The sequence below is a fragment of the Plecotus auritus genome (genome assembly GCF_963455305.1).
Source record: "Plecotus auritus genome assembly, chromosome: 8".
NCBI lineage: Eukaryota > Metazoa > Chordata > Mammalia > Chiroptera > Vespertilionidae > Plecotus > Plecotus auritus.
In genome coordinates, this window is record NC_137782.1 from 40,608,087 (window position 1) to 40,625,955 (window position 17,869).

General features: G+C 39.5%; 1 protein-coding gene across 7 annotated transcripts in view; it reads right to left on the reverse strand.

Moving 5' to 3' along the window:
• The window catches only part of ROCK1 (Rho associated coiled-coil containing protein kinase 1), a 144,409-nt gene extending 130,118 nt beyond the window's left edge, over nucleotides 1-14,291 (reverse strand). For 6 of the 7 annotated variants that reach the window (XR_013961521.1, XR_013961522.1, XM_080686181.1 and 3 more), the window contains exon 1: nucleotides 13,310-14,291. Coding sequence is in view for 4 of the 7 variants with exons in the window: in XM_080686181.1 (XP_080542307.1) it covers nucleotides 13,310-13,402 (93 nt within the window). In the remaining 3 variants the exon portion in view is untranslated. The remainder of the gene's footprint in view (nucleotides 1-13,309) is intronic. The other variant, XM_080686182.1, reaches the window with a different exon arrangement.
• Between the last annotated feature and the right edge of the window lie 3,578 nt (nucleotides 14,292-17,869).

Consider the following 17,869-nt stretch of genomic DNA (forward strand, 5'->3'; position numbering starts at 1 on the left):
GGGGGGGGGGGGGCTGTAAGAGATCAACCGAAGGACTTGTATGCATGCATATAAGCATAACCAATGGATACAAGACATTGGGGCGGGGGCAGGTAAAGGCATGTGCTGGGGGGTAGGGGAGGCCGGGGGGAGGTCAATGGGGGGAAAAAAAAGGAGACATATATACTACTATTTGTAATACTTCAAACAATAAAAAAAAAAATAAATAAAAATAAAAAGCACAAACTACCACAACTACCCCAATACAAACAAGATAATTTGAATAATATTATTAATTAATAATGTAAAGCCCACTGAAAAATAAATCTCCAGGTCCATATAGTTTCACTGGAGAATTCTACCAAGTGTTTAAAAAATTAACATCAATTTTTCACAATCTGTTCCAGGAAGAGGAAAAGGAAAAAAATACTTCCAAAGTCATTTCGTATAGCCAACAGTACCTAGATAGCAAAACCAGACAAAGTCAGTACAAAAAAGAAAAGTACAGACCAATATCTTTCATGAATATAGATGCAAACATTCTTAAATAGCCCTGGCCAGTATGGCTCAGTTAGTTGGGCATCATTCTGTGCATCAAAAGGTTGCTGGTTCAATTCCCAGTTAGGGCACATGCCTGGGGTTGCAGGCTTGATTCCCCAGTTGTGGGTGTGCAGGAGGCAGCCAATCGATGTTTCGCTCTCACAACAATGTTTCTCTCTCTCTAAAAATCAATTTAAAAATCTTTTTTAAAAGTTATTAAAATATTAGCAAATAGAATTCAGCAATATATAAAAGCAATCATACACCATAACCAATAAAGATGTAAAAGTTCTTAGTTTCCAAAGATCTATTCCAAAGATTCAATACTTATTCAATATTCAAAAATCAACAAGCAACCAGCATTATTTATAATAGCAAGACATAGAAGCAATCTAAGTGTCCATCAATGGATGAACAGATAAAGAAACTGTGGTATATATACATACAATGGAGTATTATTAGGCCATTAAAAAAAAAAAAGAAGGGAATCTTGCCATTTGAGACAACATGGATGGGCCTTGAGGGTATTATACTATGTGAAATAAGTCAGAGAAAAACAAATACTTTTTATGATCTCTTATATGTGGAATCTAAAACAAATAAATGAAATAATTAATTCCAAACCCCCCCAAAAAAAATTAAAAAAAGAAACTTGAACAGTGAGGCAAGAAAGAAGAGCAACAGAAATTATAAATCTATGTTCTTCTCCTTTGAGTTATTTAAAATATTTGACAGTTGAATGCAAAAATTATAACATTTTCTGATGGGGTTTTCAATGTATATAGCTGTAATATCTAGAAGACTACAACATAAAGGGGAGGATAAAGGGACCTATAAGTGGTAATAAGGTTTCTATATTCCATATGAAGTGGCAGTATGATTCTAGATAGACTGTGGAAAGCTAATTATGTATATTGAAATCCCTAGAATAGCAATCACTAAGAAAACTATACAAAAGATATAATCAAGAACACAACAGATAAATTAAAATAGAATACTAAAAAAATTATAAATAAACCAAAAGAAGGAGCCAGAAAAAGAAAACAAAAATGAAAACACAGGGAGTAAACAAAAACAAATAATAAAATGGGAGACTTAAATTCCAATCTATAATAATAAAAGCATAATATGCTAATTAGACCAGACAGTTGAACGACCTTCTGGACCTCATTCTTGAAGTCCTTCCAGACAAAGCTGCGGCGGCAGGGGCCGAGGCAGAGGCAGTTAGGGGTGATCAGGCAGGCAGGCAGAGTGGTTAGGGGCAATGAGGCAGGCAGGCAGAGGTGTTAGGGGTGATGAGGCAGGCAGGTAGAGTGGTTATGGTTGATGAGGCAGGCAGCCAGGCGAGCGGTTAGGAGCCAGCGGTCCTGGATTTCGAGAGGGATGTCTGACTGCCAGTTTAGGCCTGATCCCACAGGAATCGGGCCTAAACTGGCAGTCGGACATCCCCCGAGGGGTTGGACATCCCCTGAGGGGTCCCAGATTGCGAGAGGGTACAGGCCGGGCTGAGCGACCCCTTCCCCCATGTACAAATTTCGTGCACCAGGCCTCTAGTGTATTAATAATTACATTAAATGTGAATAGTCTTAGCACACTGATTAAAAGACAAACATAAATCCTTAACATGTTAATATAAATATTTTGATGAAAACTGTTTTTAATTGATAATAATAGCATTAATTTACACTTTTTCAAATCTCCATTATCTCATTTAATAGAAGATGGCTGGATTATCAAAGCTATCAATCTGTTGCAATACATTGTCTTGGTTGAGGTAAGAAAATCTGACTTGATATAAATACTTAGTTGGAAAAGGAAAGAGTGCATTAACAGCATTTTCAAATATTTGTGGAAGTTGTTTTCTACACCAAACAAATATTATCAGTTGTTTTCTAAAAGTCATACTTCAAAATACAGTCAGAATAGGTCCTTCCCAAGTGATACATACATACACATAAGTCATACACAGATATATCCTTCATATCCAAAGGCCATATTACTGATAATAACAAATAAATGTTCAGTTCCGTCATGGTACATTCATGCCTTAACCAAGTTTTTTTTTTTTTCCTTTCTTTTTTAGAAGTCCTTTTTTATTTGTAAAGGTTTATTGAGGTAAATTTACATAAAGTAAAATTCATCCTTTTTTAGGTTTATAGTTCTATGAATTTAGTTTATGTAATTACAACCACCACCCCAATCAAGATACAAAACACTTCGTCACCCTAAATGTTCCCTCATACTTCTCTGTAGTTAATCCCGCATCCCACTCCCAGCCCGATAAATGTTCAGCTCTGTTATACGACAGTAAGCCATTCACCAAATACAGGAATATTAATTTTTTAACATTTTCCCAGTTCTCCCATATTTTACTTCATACCTATTTAATGAAATGTTACTACTGCCTACTGTTAAATTATGTACATGTCATTAATCATAACCATTATAACTGTTCATTTGATTCTATTTCAGATCATCATGCTTCACATCAGGGGTCCTCAAACTTTTTAAACAGGGGGCCAGTTCACTGTCCCTCAGACCGTTGGAGGGCTGGACTATAGTTTAAAAAAAATAACTATGAACAAATTCCTATGCGCACTGCGGGCCCAGGACGAGTCGGCTGCTAAGCAGGACACGCAGCGGCACCCGGCGGGCCGGATAAATGTCCTCGGCAGGCCGCATGTGGCCCGCAGGCCATAGTTTGCGGACGCTTGGTAGATTGACTATCAACACTCACTTTCCAGATAAGTCAAATCCAACAAAGATATGCATTAGCAGGCAGCTATTTGAACCTTGCAATACCCTACAGGTTTGGTCAAAGAACTGGCTGCCATATCTCATCCAGTCAAGTTCTGGACCACTGCTCCAACACAATCAATAAACACTACAATCTTTTCCCTACTACTTCAAAGCTCATCTTCCCCCACTCCATTTTTTACCAATCTCCACACTTTTCAATCAATTTAAATATTTTTCAGTTGGTGCATTCTGTATACAACGCACTCTCCTAAGTGCTATGGAAACACTTCTCTTTGTCGTATGTTATCTACAACTTTGGTGCTCGTTCCACTGAACTATAGACCAAGGACCTGAAAATCTGCCACTTGCTGGCTATATGCTGTTGGGCAACTCATTTACTTTTTCTAAGGTTTAATTTCATTTACAAAGTGAGAATAATATTTGCCTCACCCAGTCCAAAGTATTGTTGCAAAGATTAATAAAGTAATGAATGTACAAAGTCTAATAAAAATGGGTATTATTGGCTTTTTGGCACCTCATCCAAAATTCAGGTATCAAGGGGGGGGGGGAATGCCCCACCTATCTATATATATAAAAGGCTAATATGCTAAATGTCCCTCCTACCGTCCGACAGGTCACTATGATGCGCACTGACCACCAGGGGGCAGACGCTTAATGCAAGAGCTGCCATGATGCACACTGGCTGGCACCACGGACCTGGCACCAACAAACCAGCACTTGGCTTCCCCATGTGGGACATAGGCCCCACCACTACCCCGGAGTGACACCCCACCAAATCGCAGCCAACACTGCCAAGACCCCATGGTGCAAAATGCAGCCCACAACCCAGCCCAGCCTGGAAATGGTCACTGTGGGCTCCAAGTAATGACATCACGTAGCAACGCCCAGCTTCCTCTCCCTAGCAACTAGCCTCCTTGCAGTTTCTTCAGCCCAGGAACACAGGTAAAAACATTTACACTTTAACCCAGGGGTCCTCAAACTTTTTTTTTTTTCCAAATATTTGAATGAAATCTCTTTTTATTTCATTCCAGAGTAATTTTTAAGACCACATTTAGAGAGTTTCTTTTAAAAGACACTTTTCTTTCTTTTTTTCCACCAAGCAACAAATGTAACAAACTTTGTTGCTTCTTGGTCCTCAAACTTTTTAAACAGGGGGCCAGTTCATTGTCCCTCAGACCGTTGGAGGGCCGGACTATAGTTAAAAAAAAACACTATGAACAAATTCCTATGTGCACTGAGGGCCTGGGACGAGTCGGCTGCTAAGTAGGACAGGCAGCGGCACCCGGCGGGCCGGATAAATGTCCTCGGCGGGCTGCATGTGGCCCGCGGGCCGTAGTTTGAGGACCCCTGCTTTAACCAAATGTCTGTGAGGTGTTTCCCGTGCCTCATCTCATCTGATCCTCAAAGAAGTCCCAGGGTAGGTAGATAGGAGACTCGATGGAATCCTATTTTCTTTTCATTAGCCAGAAAATGGAGATTTAGAAAGTTTAGAAATGACCCAACTGAAAAGAAGAAATGGTGGACCTTGAAAATGACCTCAGGTTTTGTCACTGCACAGAATATAGTCAAATACTGCTGCAGTTAAATATTTTACCCTTTGTTCTCCCTGCGTGATCTACAATAATAATCTGCTTCGTGTTGATATTTACTGCTGTGTTGCTGAGAATTACCTGAAAGAGAAGCTGGGGTGCTTCACTGGGCTGGAAAAAGTTTAGCTAAATCAGAAAGCAGGTCTAGTTAAGCAAGTTTATTCTATATCTATAAAAGGCTAAGTTGACTTGCACATGCGCGATACATATAAAGCTCTTGCTGGCATCAATCACACGTGTGTGTGTGTTTCCATCTGTCATTGTCGATCATGAATTTGGTTGGTGCTTCTATTATAGAGAAAGGCAGCGCTAAAGATGTCCAACTGCTGGCTTAGTCGGGGAGTGGGCCTAAGCCATTAGCCAGACATCCCCTGAGGGCTCCCAGACTGCAAGAGGGCGCAGACCGGGCTGAGGGGACCCCCCCCCCCACTTCTGAGTGCACGAATTTTGTGCACTGGGCCACTAGTAATAAAAATAAATAAAGAGGAATAAAGAGGGTGCACAAGGTAGCCTACTTCTTAAAATATGACATAAGTATAAGTTAGCCTTTCCCCTCTCTGAGACGTCAAACTTTGGACATTAATTTGAACATCTAACTTCCTATTAACTGTTTAGAAACTATAATGAAAATATATTCTATTATTTCCCAAACTAAGAAGGTAGGTATATTATAGAAGTAAAATAAATCTATACATTTTAAAGGATACACAAATGAGTAATTCAATCATTACTTTCTCTGTTCAAAAAGTACAAACCCCTAGAGTTATGAACACAAGTCACAAATGCAAAAAAGAATAGGTGCCAAACATAACAATTAAAAATTAGTTTAGGATGATCTTTCAAGGCTATATAGAACTATATAGTTCCAAAAAAAGCACTTAAAAAGATGGTTTCTATTCTCAACACCATTTAACTTTTTAATTTTATTTCTTAAATGTCAATGATACAACTTTTAAAGTTTTTATGGACGTATAATAAAGATTCACAGAAAAAAAAATTTTTAGTGCTCACAGTTTATATTTTTAGATTTGATAAAGATTCTTGTGTATTTTCTAAATTCACCGACAAAGAGTTTTGGAAGCTTACATACATGCCTTAGGACACTTATACTAGGTAGGTAAATTACATTTAAAAATTGGTCTTTGTAAAAGATCTTCCCAAAGAGCTTTTACAAACAGCAGGCAGAAGAAACATCTTTTTATGTTTATAGTGTTAAATGCTGATTCTCCCATTTCATAATGGCCTCAACCACTCCTCAACCCAAAATTTTGTTTTCAATAGCCAGTGTACTCCAAATATAAGTCCCCAATGTCATAAGTCAGGGCTTACTGTTGCTTCTACCTACACAGCCTGGCAGAACTAGAGCTTCCCCACGGCTTGGAGGCAGGGCCACAGCAGGAGCAAAGCTTCCCTTTACACCCGAAAGGGACTCAGAGAAGCCTATACCATAGTTAAGTTTAAGGATCTGGGTGACTGAACAGCACAAAAACTGGGGTTCATATCTCGATCTTCATTTAAAAATGAAAATGCCACACTGAGGCTGGGTGTATGATTTGTAGTCAGGTGGTGCAGCAATGACTGCACAGGTGGAAAGAAGGGAGGACATATACCTGGGGACATAGGGGAGATTCACAGAACTTTTAGAGACACAATAGACATCAGCAACTATATGGCTCAACTCTTTATTTTACAAATGGGGGAACTGAAGCCCGGATAAGAAAAAATAATTACTTAGTTACAGAGAGTTAATAGCAAAACAAGGATGTCCCAATGCTCCAAATTTCTACTCCAGTGTTCTTTTTACTACATCATGCTAATAGCATATTTTTAAAAATAAATATTTTCCACTATGAAATGCAGTACCATCTGCTCATCTTGTACATGCATGTGTGGTATCCATCAGATGCTCTCTAGACTTAAACTAAATGAATGTACCTCTATTTTAGTGGGAATGGACATGGGGAAGTGAAGCTACTGGACTATCTTCAGCACTAGCATTCATTTTGTAGTATTTCCTAATATGTGGGCTTTTTTGTCATTTAACAGAATCTCCAGTTTTCACCATATATACTCAGTATCAAAACTTAAAATCTTGAAATAAAACTGAACTGTAAAGTAATACAAAATGTAATCTAAAACTGAGAATTTACTCTTTGTTCATTATAAAATTTTACATGTGGCTCCTTCTCGATTAAAAACATTTCTGACTCAAGAGATTAATGAATGGCCCAATTCATGTTTCAGCTGTTACTATGAACCACCTCTCTATACACCCACAGGGTGCTTGTAGTGCAAGACAGTCTATTTATCGAACACATACTGAAAGTATAAAAGACACACAGAAAGAGAACAGATAACAACTAAATTTCCACAAACCAGCTCTCAACAGTCTTTCTTATCAATCTAAACTCTTGACACAAAGTAGGTACGTTATAAATCATGACTAAATGAATGAAGTCTCCAAAATCCCCTCTTCATGCTACTGAAGTCCATCTAAATGCCTCCATTTTCAGTTACAACTGCTTTAGACACTTCAACTAAGTACAGCTGAATTATGAATTTATAGGCATGGCTTGAGGTACCAGATAAATTACCAACTTCCAGACTAAGCATAATGACTAGCATATAACAAGAATACTATAAATATGACAAAAATAATATTTAGCAATTAACAAATGCTTACTAGATGCCGTATGTTGTGATTGCTTTGTCTATATTATTTAATCCTTAAAACCATCTAGTGCTGTTATCCCCCAGTTTCCTGAAGATGAAACGAGCTTTGAGAGGTTAAAAAAAACTCACCAAAAATCATCTAGTAAGTACACTACAGAGTCTACATCTGAATTCAAGTTCAGACCCTACACAAAGATTTGCTGAACAAATCAATAGAGTAATTTCTTTTTTAAAAAATTCTTGCAACATATTAACATCAAAACAGACTGGTCCAAACTAACCAGATATGCAACTGATACTGGTAACACCCATTAACTCATAAATTATGAACAATGGCAGGCAAATAGCTTTAAGGCCCAAAGTTTTAATGATTCCAGGTCTTTTCATTCCACTAACAGTACTTTATCCTTAAATGAGATCAATTCAACTGGCAGAACATAAAGAGGGATAAAACATCAATATAGAATCTGGAATACTAGCCAAAATCAGTTTAAATAATCCAATGTGTGGTTTAGGATTGTCAAAATTAATGTTCAAAACAAAAATTCCAATTTAGCAATGGTGATGACAAAACAGGTTAAGCGCATGGGAGAAAGCTTATTTTGAAATAGAATCTGAATGATAACATGACATCAAAGTAAAAATGCCTAGTAGGTAGTCAAATATATAGGATTTACACCCCCCCCCCAAAAAAAAAAGAATGAAAAATAAAGATTTGGATAGCATGGGCATAGAGATAATAGCAGTTGAAGCTGTAAGAATGGATAAACTCGCCCCGCAGGCAAAGCTCAGTGGTTGAGCGCAGACCTATGAACCAGGAGGTCACGGTTCCTTCCCAATCAGGGCACATGCCTGGGTTTTGGGCTCAATCTCCAGTAGGGGGCATGCAGGAGGCAGCTGATCAATGGTTCTCTCTCATCATGGATGTTTCTCTCTCTCTCTCTCTCTCTTTCTCTCTCCCCCTTCCTCTCTGAAATCAATAAAGACATATTAAAAAAATGGATAAACTCTCCAAGAGAGTGAAGAAAAAGATAAATATTATAAGCCAAAGACTGAGGCTAAGAGGAAAAGAAATCAGCAACGAAAAGATGGAAAACACTAGGTCAAGAATCCCAAGAAAAGAGAATTTAAAAGAAGAAAAGCTCAAAACGAACACCTGATACTTAGATTTGCCTTCTACATTCCCCCCGCTCCCCCCAAAACTAGCCCTGACTGAGTAGCTCATACACCAAGGTTGCAGGTTTAATCCCTGGTCAAGGCACATATAAGAATCAACCAATAAAGGCATAAATAAGTGAAACAACAAATTGGTGTTTATTCCTCTCTCTCCCTCCCTCAAATTCAATAAAATTTTTTAATGTTTTAAAAAGCTAATAAAATATGGTAGCAACAAATATGTACAAAGGGGACAGCAGTGTTAGAACTCAGTATGCACTGTTCAACTAATATTGGTTCCCTTCCCTCCTTTCTACACACCCCATTGCTATAACTCCACCAGTTAAACAGAAACAAACAAAACAAAACAAAAAAAGGTCATGCTCTTAACTAGCATCCTACAGGAGTGTGCTAAACGTGCTACAGGCAAGATAACTGTATTTTCAAGAAATGTTAAACTTCAAGACAAATATATACCTAACCCTCCCACCCACTTATCTTAACTATTGAGAAATTATTAGCATCCCCAGATAAAAATAATTCTGAGGTTAAAAAAAAAGTTGGAAAAGGAAAACAGTTCTTGATAATCACTATACACTATAACATGGACCATTAAGTAATAGAATCATTAGGATACTGGAAAGAATCTGACTTACAAAAAACCAAGTTTGAGCCCTAGCTGATTTGGCTCAGTGGATAGAGCGTCAGCCTGTGGACTGAAGGGTCCCAGGTTCCATTCCGACCAAGGGCACATGCCTGGAGTTGCCAGCTCCATCCCCATTGGGGGCGTGCAGAAGGCAGCCAATCAATAATTCTCTCTCATCATTGATATTTCTATCTCTCTCCCCTCTCCCTTCCTCTCTGAAATCAGTAAAAATATATTTCTAAAAAAAACAAAACACAAATTTGAGCAATTTGGATGATCTGGGAAACAAGTAAATAGTTAGGATAATATTATCTTAGTATATGCAGACTATTTTAGCACTTTTTATTTGCAATATGAAAAAATGAACTTATCTAGTCCTTAGAATAAATTATGTCTTCAAGAAAAGGCTGGATAACCACTTATCCAGCTACATTATTTTAAAAGTAGTTGAGCAACAAAAAAAGCTATTTGGTGGGTAAGGTCGTTTAAAAGACATTTGCCAGCAAACTCTTCTAGTACTAAATGGTTTAGGAACTTTCACTTCTGAAGAGTGGATCCAGTCAAGGAAGTGGAGAATAAACATAATCTGAGATTACAAAACAACCCCCTAGAACTTGAGTGTTGCACATGGCACATAAAGCAGTATCACTTGAATAAATCAACAAAGGCCAAAATAATAGAGAAAGGCAAATGTGGTATTGTCCTGCCCTGGCATGTGTTGCTCAATGGTTAGAGTGTCAGTCTGCTCACCAAAGAGTTGAAAATTCAATTCCCAGTCAAGAGCATGTACCTGGTTTGCAGGTTCCATCCCTGGTCCTGGTCGGGGCACGTGCAGGAGGCAACCAATAGATGTGCGTCTCTCATATGGATGTATGGATGTTTCTCTCTCTCTCTCTCTCTCTCTCTCTCTCTCTCTCTCTCTTCCCCCACCCACGCCCCCACTCCTCCCTGCCTCCCTTCCTTCCATTCTCTCTAAAAAGCAATGAAAAAAAAAATATCCTTCGGTAAGGATTAACAAAAAATAAATAAATAAAAATAAGTGGGTTATTGTCCCCATGATACATGAAATGTCCAAAGTCCAGACAGGGAAGAGTAAGAACAGACTCACAGAAAAAGATAAAATTACCTGATAGGTCATTCTCAATAGTAGAATGAATGAATGACTACTTAATGATAAACATAAAATATCACGCAGAGAAATTCATACTAGACATTACAAAACTGGAAAAAGGATTTTGTCTCCAAATAAAATTTTAATCTTTACAAGTTCAGACAAATATGGTGATAAATCTCAACAGTTATCAATAAACAATTATGAAATTAAACAAAAAAAAGAATGAAGATTATAAGATTACAAGGGGGAAAAATCTGTCTGTTGATTACCTTCTTTTTTAAAATGTTCTTTTAGAAATCTTGGGCAACAAGATACCTGGCCATACTAACTCTAAAAAGCCTTGATTGCCTACTTTCTTGACTCTTCCTTTTGTTCAACTTTCATCTTTATCCTTTTATCATTATATCAGTTTCAACTTGCACCTCTGTACAAATTACTTCCAAATTGTTACCTTTAATTATGAGCTGAGTTTCAAATTGCCAATAGTCTACAAGTCATTTCTTTGTGGTTGTCCAGTTTCCACTCAAACAAAACAAATCTAACATTGAATGTATCTGTTGCCTATTCTTTCTAAGCTATTTCCAAAACTGACTTTGCTGTTCTCACCAGTCTCACTATATAATCCAGGCTCAAAATTTTTAGGATCATCTACCTAGTCTCTCTCTCTCTTGTTCCCTCTTCTCCTTCCCAATCCTGTCAATCAAGTTCCAGCAATGCCTCCTTCTCCATTCTAATATCCCAATTTGGGGCTTTAATAATTTCTGGACTATTATAATAATTTTTTTAAGTCTCCCCAATCTCACCCCATCTCCAGTCTCTTTCCACATAACCCATCCTGCACACAACTACCAGGTTCATTTTTTCATTCATCTTGGCATAGTCTTGTTTACAAATATTTAATGGTCAAAACATCCTAAATTTACACTCAACCTAACAATCCAATTCTCCACATTCTAACCCCAATCTATCCTTCCAACTTTATCTTCTGTTCCACCTAAACATGTCATAGCCAGTCATGTCTCTACCCCCTACATATTCATACTATTCTCCACTACCCCTATGAATACGCTATCTAAATCCTAACCATCCATCATAAAGCATACGCTGGCTCTCCCAATTCTCAGTGATTGCTTCCTTTCAATACCCAATAACATGTTACCTATACCAACCATTTGAAATTTATCATATATTTTCTCAATCTGTGAAGTGTTTTGCTTTGTTTCTATGTATGTATGTGAGATTAGGTCTGGTTTTCCTAAATAGATTGGAGTTTCAAGGAAAGAGTTCAAGATTTACATTTCCTTGCAGCCACCACATTTCAATAAATCTCTGAGGTACCCACCAAATGAAGCTATGGCAAGAGGCTAGAAGACAACTAAAATATGAAAAAAAAAAAAAAACACCTCCTATAACCTCCCTGCTTCATAGAATAAAGAGATCAAAAAGCCAAGTAAAATCAAACATACTATATGTAAATTGTATATTAAAAGAAAAATTAGACTTCCTATAAGTTATAGAAATCCTTACTAGAAAGATGTATTCTAATTCCTCCCACTTCTCCCATTCAATAAAAGGTTTTAAATTGTATTAAGCATCAACCCTCCTTTCTGTTTCTCAATCTGAAGTGCATCCACAATGTAGGTGAGTGAGACATTTCAAACATACAACTCACAAGACTCATTTCCATAATCAAGTATTCTTAGAGTAATTTTGAAAGCTTTGGGGGAAAAACTTTCCTGTAAAACCATACACATTTAAAAATATACCCAGGTATGTAGAGTAACTAATTGTTAATTTTAAACAATCTACATGATTTTCCTGATTCAAGATGAAATTTTTATATGGTATTATTTCTCTGAATGGCATTATAGTATTTTGTTCACTTAATCTTAATACCAAATATTGTGTACATCCAACATTAATTCTGAGGAGGCTGTAAGTTACTATCCACTTACATACTCCCTGCAATTTTAGGGAGTATATGGTTTTGTTTGGACTAAAATAGAATTATTATATAAGTTTTAGTTTTCAGTAAAGTAAAAGAAGAAACTCGCTTACAAAAAGAGTATTACTATTAAAAGAAATTGACAAACCTTAAAAACTCCAATTACTTGATTGTCTATGCTATCAACCACTGAAGGATTTTTAAAATAGGATTTGGGTCTTTCATGTCATAAAATCTTCTTTAGAATGTTTTAAAAGTGACATTGTTCATCATAATACCACCAAAAATGGCAGTTATGATAAAATATGTGTGGTCCTTTTGTAATCAATAATGTTGCAATATTGTGATGACCTATCATCAGTTTCCTTGAATTTTTAGATTAAACAGTCCAGCAAAAAGTTCCTTCAGACTCAAGTCACCTATAACATTTTTTTACTCAAAAATCACTTCCTCGATATGATTCTCTATTGTCACTTCCACATCTAAAAACTAACTTAGGAGCTAAATCCTAAATGAAAAGTGGTCTTACCAATAATACTGTCAAACCGATCAGAAAGATAATAAAACTAAGATCGCCATGCAACAAACTATGTATGTAGTAATAACTTTGACGTGGTTAACTTTTTATATGATGCCTGCAATAGAGGTTTATGAGTATCTTTTGTGTAATGTTGAACTGAGCCAGAGCTAAAAGTTCAGAGAGTAGTTAGTACAGTCAGTCCCATGATAAACAGGGCCACAGCATGAGATTTTAGAGGTACTCCAAGATTCTTCGGGGGCAAAACACCAGATTTTGTTGTTTTCCAAGATTATGTATAGCTGTAACCTTCTTTTGCAGATAACTAGACTGAAAGCAAGAGGAAGGCAAGGACAATCCCATACAAGCAAAAGAGAACAGTGCTACTCACCAGCAAACAATCAGAATTCACTTCCGATTTGGGATCCCGCAGCAGGTTGTCGATTTTTTCAAACCGAGTCTCAAAACTGTCCCCAGTCGACATGTTGCTGCTACTGTGACAATACCCTGGTACCAGCACCAGCAGCGGAAAGCAATTTCAACCAACTTCCTCCGTTGGTGGGTTCGCAGCCGTGGGGCGCAGGAGCCGGAACCTCAGGGTCACCAGGTGCGCCCAGTTCCCCCTCCTCCTTCCCCTCACTGAGGGGATCTCCGCTCTCCAGACCCCGGGCCCGGGGCAACTGCGACCCACAGCCGCTCGGACGCCAAAAGTCGCATCCCACCCGGCAGCCCCTCACGACAGCCGACAGTGCCGTCGCCACCAACCTCGTCGCTCCCGCGAGGTGCTTCAGCCTAGCGGGCCCGAGCCGCCTTCGCCATGGAGGGTTCCCCGTCCCGAGATGGGCAGGAGGGGGGTGAGAAAGAGAAGCAGGGTGGAGACTCCTCTGGGCAGCAGGGGAGGGAAAAGAGGAAAGGCGAAAGCGAGGGTGGGTGCGGAGCTGTGCCAGCTGCTGGGGCCACGGGCGGGCCCGCTCCGCGCTGAAGCGTTGTAGGCGGTCTAGCTCCGCATCCCCAGCTCCAGTTGGCCCGGTCCAACGCCCTGATCCGTGTCGGCCAAGAGCTGGTCCTCGCGGGACAGCCTCGCTTTCCTATTTCTTCCCGTCGCTTCTGGGGCGTCTGCCGCGGTGTCCGGCGGGGCTGGGCGAGGTCGGTGCCCGATGGAGACTTGGGAAGGCTGGAGAGCGGGCGGTGAGGAAGGCGAGAGTCGGGTCCTGGCGACTGTTGATGGGGGAGCTTCTGGGAGGCGCTGTGGCCCAGGCTGGGGAAAGGGCAAGTGGCGAAGGCGAAAGCCCGGGGGGTGGGGCGAGGGGGGCCGTGAGGGACTAATATGTCCGTCTTCCTGTTTAAACAAACGGAGACCGCCGGTGTGGACTGCGCATGCGGGGCGCGGACGCTCGGAAGGGGAACCGGCGGGGCCCCGCGCGCGCGCGCACGCCGGCGCCTCCACAGAGCCGGACTGGGCGGGGCGGAAAGCGGGGCGCGCCCGGGGCTTCGCGGACTGACCCGGGCGGCTGGCCACCGGGAGAAGCCGACTGGGTGCGGCGGCCGGCACAGCCCTGGCTTTGGCAGGCTGTGAAGAGCCACGCAGGGCTCCAGAGCTGCTGTGGAGGTCGGGGCGGGGCGGACCTCGCAGCCTCTCTGGTCGGGTCCTGGCTGCTGCCCCAGCTCTGCTTCCTCTGGGCTGCCATCGTCCGGAGAGTTCTGACAAGAAAGAAAGGATGCTTATTGTTATTTTGGAGATAGGGCTTTGGGGTTTTGTTTTCGTTTTTTGGTGGATTTTTTTATTTTTGTTTTTAAGGCAAGATGCTTGTTCGCCGGCAGGCCCCAGAATTTTAGCACCAGCGGGGTTTGGTTTGGGGGCCCTCCGTGAACCCCACAACGTTTAACCCGCCTAGAAGTCTGTGGGAAAATTACAAAGCAAATTGGTGCTCAGCCCTCCTAAGCCGAACGTGTGTGTCAGAGCATTAAAATATTGACTCCAGGAAATATAGTCAATGGAAGTCAAGCTCAATTTATTCTTTTTAAAAAAGGAAAATAATCTCAGAAAAAAACATTGAAGTTATTTATACTAGTTCTCCCACACCTTTAACACTCCCATTGTATTTCTCTTCTTGCTGTGAAATCCTCCCGTTTCAATTTCAAAACGTTCAGTGAAATAGAATTGTGATTTTACCAGAGCTTATTAGAACATCAAAATAATAGGCATTTCCTCCCTAATTCAATTGCTTCATTGACTGTGGTGTGAGGGTGAAAGACTTGTTACTCAATCAGCTGATAATGTTCTTCGTTGCTTTCAGTAGGAAATCTACCTCAATTTTTAATCAATCTTAGTTTTTAGCTTTAGGTCAAATAGAAAACGTGGATGTTTTACTTCACACTAGAAATGCTACAGACGAACCAATTTTCTTTCTGCATAAAAAGCATTGGACAGCATGTGAATAGTCCAACAACTTTATCATGTCAGAGTTTAAGAAAATGTTATATATATTGTTTGAAAAATGACTATTCTGTTTTCATTTTATTATATACAAGAAATATTTAGATATAAAATCTACTGTATAAATCAAGATAGGAAGTAAGTTCACAAGAATCATATCAAAGACAACCATTAGACAAATACAGGTATTTCATTAAATACTTTTGCAGTGACTTTTCTTTGCTCTGATATTTTAAGCCAGTCATGTGAATTAAATTTATTTTTAAGCAGAGGGCTTAAAATAAATCTGGCAGTTGCCCTAAAATTTCTTAAACACTGCTTGTCCTTTTTACCATTTTAAGGTATTTTTAGGAATGTTGTTGTTTTGCAGAGACTATGAGCATTATGTTGCTTTCTATTTGGACATATATGATTAGGTGCAGGTAGTTAATCTATGAGTGGCACTGATAAATATAAGTGGGACTGAAAACCAACCTGACAAAGCTGCTAGAAATATCTGTGGCGTTTATATATTTTACTTATCTATTAGGTTAGTCTGATGATTGTAACCCACACTAGTTGTCTTATACCATAAGATAATGGACTCTATATCAATGTTTTGTGATTTCTGAATAAAGTCTCAGCTATACAGGATAGAATCATATGACATTAAAGTTCCTTCCAACTTTAAAATGTTATTGTCTAATTGTGACTAATTTCTTCAAAAGCATTGTGGATATTTGAGATTGCCCTTAAAATACATATTAAGATCCTAAGTCAAATGCAAAATCCTGATATTATGTATAAATATAATAAAATGTTAATTATACATACTGAGTGCTTATCATGTGCTGGGCACTAATATCTGTATTTTATACATAGTATTTATTAAAACTTTAAAGAACTCTGCTATGATGATACTTACATCATAGATGGGGAAACTGAGGTGCAGCAAGGTTGGACTTAATTAGGTTAAAGGTTTTTGCTCAAGTTATGACAACTCAGATTGGAACAGAGGCAGTCTGACTCCAGAGTGTCCTCATTCATAGCTGCTGAGCATGCTAACACTATCCAATCCCGATATAATGACAAGTATTTCATAATTGTATTCTTTACATTAGCACAGGTTTTAATGATTCCATGTAAAAGAGGGAATTATAAAATTTGCAATTTGATCAGTATGATTATAGCCCCTAGGGAAGGATGTCAAATGCTTTTAGCATGATTCAGAATAAAAAGGACCTTAAAAATGTTCAGCAACAGTGGCTTGACTAGAGATTCCCAAATACTAGATCCAAGAACCAGTGTCAGTTATTGATAGAATTTTCCTTACCTGCACCCAAATAAGAAGAATATATAATAATCTATAATAATAAAAGCATAATATGCTAATTAGACTGGACATCCTTCTGGACGAAGCCGGGGCTACAAGGGAAGCCTGGGTCTTGGGTGCCTTGCCCACAGCCGGAGGGAAGCCCAGGTCCCAGGTGCCAGAGGGAAGCCGGTGCCAGCAGCTGGGGGAAGGAAGGCCTACTCTTGCACAAATTTCATGCATTGGGCCTCTAGTAAAGATATAATCCTATATAATAAAGAGGTAATATGCAAATTGACCATCACTCCAACACACAAGATGGCCGCCCCCATGTGGACACAAGATGGCTGCCACAAGATGGCCAGCAGGGGAGAGCAGTTGGGAAGGACCAGGCCTGAAAGGGAGGGCAGTTGCGGGCAACCAGGCCTTCAGGGGAGGGCAGTTAAGGGTGACTGGGCCGGCAGAGGAGGGCAGTTGGGGGGGACCAGGCCTGCAGGGGAGGGCAGTTGATCAGGCTGGCAGGGGAGTGGTTAGGGGGTGATCAGGCTGGCAGGCAGAAGCGGTCAGGGGCAATCAGGAAGGCAGGCAGGCAAGCGGTTGGGAGCCAGCAGTCTGGATTGTGAGAGGGATGTCCGACTGCCAGTAGTCAGACATCCCTCTCGGGGTCCCAGATTGGATAGGGTGCAGGCTGGGCTGAGGGACACACACACACCCCCCCCCTGTGCACGAATTTCATGCACTGGGCCTCTAGTACTCTATGTTTTCATAAAATAAGCAATTCTAATTCAGTCTGAAATTCTCTTTATTTTTTAAAAAATTCAGTGTTCTTTTCTTTAAGAAGCAAGAGTAATAGTAAATGGTACAGTTTTAATTATTCTTACAAATTTAAAAATTACAAAGTTAACTCTATACAAATATATAGATTAAGTTAGTCATATCTTAATTTTTCTGGTTTTGGGAATTCAAACATCTGGAAATGTATAATTTAGATGAGACTCATTCTAGGACCTAAAGAAGAGACTGCAGTGCTGAAAGAATTTGAATGAGACAAATTTGGGAGAGATCATGGGAAAAAAATCAGAAGGACTTCAGTGTAGACTTACTTGTGTATAGTGAAAGACAATTAAGTTGAGCATTCCTTTGCTTTTGGTTATTTAGTAGGAAATAGAGTCAGTTTAATGTTTATGGAATTTCTTTCATAAATATTGATGTGGTAGCTAACC